Source organism: Pundamilia nyererei, unplaced genomic scaffold (assembly GCF_000239375.1).
Source record: "Pundamilia nyererei isolate P.nyererei 1_Seehausen unplaced genomic scaffold, PunNye1.0 scaffold00307, whole genome shotgun sequence".
In the NCBI taxonomy this organism is placed as follows: Eukaryota; Metazoa; Chordata; class Actinopteri; order Cichliformes; family Cichlidae; genus Pundamilia; species Pundamilia nyererei.
The window spans coordinates 338,365-343,601 of record NW_005187708.1 but is presented as its reverse complement, the minus strand read 5'-3'; the positions used below and the strand labels follow the sequence as shown (position 1 = coordinate 343,601).

At 50.7% G+C, this 5,237-nt stretch overlaps 1 protein-coding gene across 6 annotated transcripts in view; it reads right to left on the bottom strand.

Annotated features, from left to right (window-relative positions):
• Nucleotides 1–5,237, bottom strand: part of rasal2 (RAS protein activator like 2) — a 60,764-nt gene that overhangs the window by 8,517 nt on the left and 47,010 nt on the right. For all 6 annotated transcript variants that reach the window (XM_005751347.1, XM_005751344.1, XM_005751343.1 and 3 more), the window contains 5 exons: nt 4,310–4,463; nt 3,864–3,962; nt 3,129–3,683; nt 2,575–2,719; nt 1,088–1,232 (listed from right to left, as the gene is read on the bottom strand). In XM_005751347.1, coding sequence (XP_005751404.1) covers nt 1,088–1,232; nt 2,575–2,719; nt 3,129–3,683; nt 3,864–3,962; nt 4,310–4,463 — 1,098 coding nt within the window. The remainder of the gene's footprint in view (nt 1–1,087; nt 1,233–2,574; nt 2,720–3,128; nt 3,684–3,863; nt 3,963–4,309; nt 4,464–5,237) is intronic.

The following is a 5,237-nucleotide window of genomic DNA, read 5'->3' as shown; positions in this document are numbered from 1 at the left end:
CAATATCAGCGGGTTTAATGATGGAGGGTGATGAGCTATAAGAGGACTTCCTAAAATCTATAATCATGTCTTTAGTTTTTGGCACATTAAGTGACAGGAAGGACTCATCACACCATCTACAACCTGTCCACGGCCTGACTCGCCCCCAGTAGAAGACTGACGATCGCTGTGTCGTCAGCAAACTTCAGGATGCGTCTGTTCGTGAAACTGCTGCGACACTCACTCGTGTACAGAATGAACAGAAGGAGGCAGCACGCTGGGGTGATGCAGCAGAGCAGGAGAGCACATCAGGAAACACATGATTCACCCTCACACAGTCTGTCACCCAGCCGACCACACTAGTTTAAAATGATTGTAAAGCCTGTCAGCAAGTAAGAGGGTTGAATTGTGTTGAATGCTGATGAAAAGTCAGCAAATAATAATCTTGCGTGGGTGTGGGGGGCCTCAAGATGCTTATACAAGATGCAGGAGTGTGACAGCAGCGTCCTCCACACCTCTTCCTGCTCTACAGGCGAACTGGACGGGGTCAAGATGGTGTTCAACATGCATTAAAATCTCCTTCTTAATTATCTTCTCAAATGTCTTCATCACTAAAGAAGTCAGAGCCACAGGCCTAACATCACTCAGTGCCTTAGCAGAACTGCCCTCAGCAACAGGAACAATGATCGCATGTTTCCAAAGCTGAGGCACCGTCTGTAGCTCTGAAGAAAGTGAGAAGATATGGTGAAAATCCCACTCAGCTGATCTGCACAAGCTCTCAGTACCTGTCCACAGACGCTGTCAGGTCCAGGACTCTTACTCTTAGTGTGTCTGAAGAGATTAGCTACCCCCCCATCAATACAACATGATGGGGGAGTGATGGTGCTGGTCTGCCTAGAACAGTCAAAGTTCTCAAAACGCAGGTAAAAACTGTTGAGACTGATGCCAGACGTTTGTCAGAGGTAAACCCCTCTAACGTGATATTACTTTTAGCTTTGGTCTGTAGCCCTGCCGTTGTTTTCATACCAAGCCAAGCTCTTTAGGGGGTGTTTGAGAGAAGTTTGAAGACTCCTCTCAAACACCCTCAGCTGCTGGGACCCAGTCGTACCAGTATGAGTTGATAATCTTGCAGAAGGCCAGCTCGCAGCACATCTTCAGGTTGCTCTGATGTTCGGCCAGGTCTCCGGTGGAGCATCGGCTCGGGTCCACCTCGCAGTTCTCGTCCGACTCGTACAGAGCTTTAATGAACTCGCCTGCAGACACAGACGGACGAGGCATGAAGACAAACTGACGACCGGGCGAATCAAACCACACAGGAAACAGTTTTTTAGGAGGCGGCTGAATTTACTGGACACGTCTTCCCTTCATACTCTTAACGTTTCACGAGTCACAGCACGTCTGAGCACCTGTGTTGAGGAGCCACCTGTCCCACAGGCTGTTTCAGAGTGAAACGCAGCCAGGTCCAAACCAGTATGAATTTAAATATGGACTGGAGCGACTGGTTTCACCTTTCTGGCTCTCTCATTAAGAGTGAGGCCTTCACTGTCAGCAGAGAAACTCTGTATTTACAGCTTCCATCCGTGTTAATCTTTAATGAGTCGCCCTCTGAACCTGATGACTGTTTAACGGGCGACACAGCGCGATGACACGACTCGGCGAGCTGAAAATTTGATGAGCTGAAAATACGACATTAAAAAGTCGCTGTGACAATCAAACGCCTTTAATCGATGAAACCTGCCGAGGAGGCAGGAACTTATTTCTATTTCCAGACATGAAGCTATAAATATTTTAACGAGGGTGACGCTGCTCGTGTCTTTGAAGCGTCTCTCAGTAACAGTTTGAAGAAGCTTTATTGGTTTGTAATGGCGGCGGTCTCAGCGGGCCTTCTGCTGTCACGGCCTCGACTATTTACAGCGTCTCTTCACAGCAGAGCAGAATCAGCCGGAGGAGGATGAGGATGATGCAGCAGAGCAAACACATAATTAAAAATAATTTAAAAACTGAGTCTGCTGACAAAATCTTCACCGACTTTCTTCTTCATGTGTCTTTTTCTTTTTCCTGGCGTCAGCTTTGCCGGCGAGGTGGCGTCTGCTCTGTGGAGCAGCTTTGCATGACTCACAGTTCATAATAATCCTCCTTTATCTGACACCAGGACTCTGTACAGCTCCTCGGTTTATCCTGTCTGAAACAAGCAGCTTTAGCTCCTCCTCCTTTAAACCAACTTTCAGAAACGGCGGGTGGGCGTGGCTTCTGAGATTACTATAAAAGGATACCTCATCTCTATGACATCGTACGAATCCAAGAGTACAAAAACTGTGTGAAACTGCACGGTTAGTCAGCGGCTCGGTGCTGCTCATAACTCTGATTCATTGATTAGATGCTAATTAATTATTTAACTGCCAATTATCAATACAGCTGATTATCATTTTTAAGACCTCTCTGAGACTAGGTTTGGATATTTTGTTTTCTTAATTGTAAACCTCTGGATCCAATAACAGTTTAAAAATTCACAGGATAAACAAGGTGACTCCGCCCACCAGACGGCAGGCTACAGGTGTGTGTGCGGTCGTGTGCACAGGTGTGTGCGAGGCTCACCCAGCGCGTCGTGCAGGTATTTCTGTCCCACCAGCTTCAGATACTCCTCGATGGCCTTGGTGGCCAGCGTGTTCTCCCTGAAGATCAGGACGTCGTGGTCGGCGCATCGATCCACCTCTGACATCACCAGGTCTGTCAGGAAGTCCTGAGGAAGAAGAGGCGGAGATGAAGAGGGCGCCATCATAGTTAATCGGCTCACTTACAACATTGGTGCATTTACAAACGCTGCACGCCTCCTCTGTGATCCATGACATGAGCTTCACTGACCAACTCTGGTTAATGTTAATGGAGTTATGGAGTAAACGTGCTTTATGGATCATTTTGGGCTTTGACTGAATCTGCACGGATTCACTGGAATCATCGAGGATGGGAATCCTCCGGCAGCGAGCATTTATGGAAACGCCGTCGTATTTGGGCCCGACTTTCTGCTGTTATGCTGATATTCAGGAACCCGTGTGAAGGCGGGTCCAGAGCGAGCGCTACCTGCAGTTTAAACCTCTGGGCTGACATGTTTAGCTAACAGGAAGTCAAACGTCAGCGTGGCTGATTCTGACCTTTGCCCTGCCCGTGCTCTGCAGGATGTGGACCAGCGCGCACGCCATCTCCTCCTTGTTCTTCACGCTGATGACGGGCTCGAGCACCGAGCACAGCATGGTGTAGTTGTTGGTGACGAACTCGGCGAACTCCTTGTACTGCTCCATGGGCAGGATGGAGATGGTCTGGAAGCGCGACTTGATGCGGATCGACGGCCCGCCGCCTTTGCCCTTGCTGGTGGTGGGCGTGCTCACCGGGTACCACTTCTCTACGAACTGCCGGCCCGTCACGCTCGCCACCGGGATGTTGACCAGGCCCACGTAGTTGTTCTTGTCCTTTTTCTTCTTCTTGTCCACGTCGCGGTAGATGTGCACGGTGATGCTGTGCACGCCGGGCAGGCTGGAGAAGTCAAAGTACTCGCCCCAGAACAGGCTGTCGTGGCGGGTCTTGCTGGTGGTCCGGGCGTACAGGACGTCGTCCAGACACAGCTCGCAGAAATATTTCTTCTTAGGCGGCAGGTCTTTGGCTTCGATGATCCAGAGTCGCAGCAGGTTCTCGGCGCGCCGGCAGTTGTCCTGCGAACGCAAAGACACCGTTTGTTAAACTGATTTTGTGACAGCACAAACTAACGGACTGCAACTGCAGTTCCTCTGATGGCCACTAGAGGCGTTACAGCAGAAGTAAATATTTCATGGGTGCAGCAGGACAGGAAGTCGGCGTTGAACTGAACAAACTCTAGTTAGAGCTCGTCTCACCTTGTTGGGCTGAATCGTCCTCCTCAGGTTCTCCATCCACTTGTCTCTCTCTGAGGCCGACGTGCAGCTGAAACACTTGCTGCCGCCCGAGTACGTCACCTGACAGGTGAGACAGAGAGGGAGGGTCATCGAAACAACCAGGGGTGCAAAGTGACACGACTACTTACAGGTACCTGCTAAAACATCCAAAGGTTACAAGACCGGGACACAAAACATATCTGCTCTTTTCTATATCCGTCTTTATTTATTCTACAGCGCTGAAAGGACCTGATCAAACTCATCGTTTATGAGTTTTGTGACGTGAAAGTGGAGCTACATCAGTCACAACGAGCAGCGTGGATCCACTTCACGAGCGTCAGTAAAAACGAACGCTGCCCTCCAACACAAACAACAATTAATTAGAAAATCTTTCTGCTGTTAATCATCAGCTTTAACTGAAGCTTCACCTCGAAGCAGAACTCCTGTCCCAGGATGCTGCTGTGCAGAGGCTTGATGAACACGTCCTCCTCCATGCTCAGGTCCAGAGCCTCCACCGCGCTGCCCGGGCTCAGCAAAGACTCATGGGAGCTCGACTCCTTCAGCTTGGGAAGCACGCGAGATCTGGAAGACAGGAAGGAGATGGAAAGGTAAACGGATGTTAGGGCGAGTTTAAACCACAGAGGGCGCCGCTGAGCCCGGTAAGCGGCGCCACCGGCTTCACCAAACTCCACCCGAGCCGAGAGCACCTACGAAAAACAACCACAGAGCCAGGAGAGGGGGGGGCCCCAGAGCATCCCTCCCACCTCGACCCTCTGGCAGACGCGCAGCAGCTCTGGTCACCGCCGCCGCCGCGCTTCACCCACACAGTCCAGCAGCCGGTAAACAAATCCTGAGACGGCCAATCGCATCCTGCCTGCGGGACCGTAACCGTGGCAGCGGCCCCCGCTGGGACAGCCAGCGCTTGGCAGCGAGTGTGACGCAGCGAGGAGCGAGGAGCGTCTCAGAGGACGCAATAACGAGGAAGAGCTGCAGCGCTATGAGCAGCAGAAGAATATTGAATCATTCAATACAGCTCCAATAAATCAGAATAAACTCTGCAGCGAGGCTTCACGGTCAGGTGACGGCGCCGACGGCGCTTTTGCAGTTCAGAGCTGATTTTTAAACAGAAACTGGTGAAGCTGCTTTTACCTTTAATGCTCCGACCGGCTGGACCCGCTCACATCAGTCACACCACAACTTCTGCTTTTTATTTGAGCCTCAAACAAAGTTTTCTGCAGATAAAATCTGAACCTGCGTCTCTGAGAAGCTCCTGTTTCAGATGGTTTCACTTCCCCGTGTTTATCCAGCGCTGGTTTCCAAATGTTTCCCCGAAGCTCGCCGAAGGGTCGGCCGGTT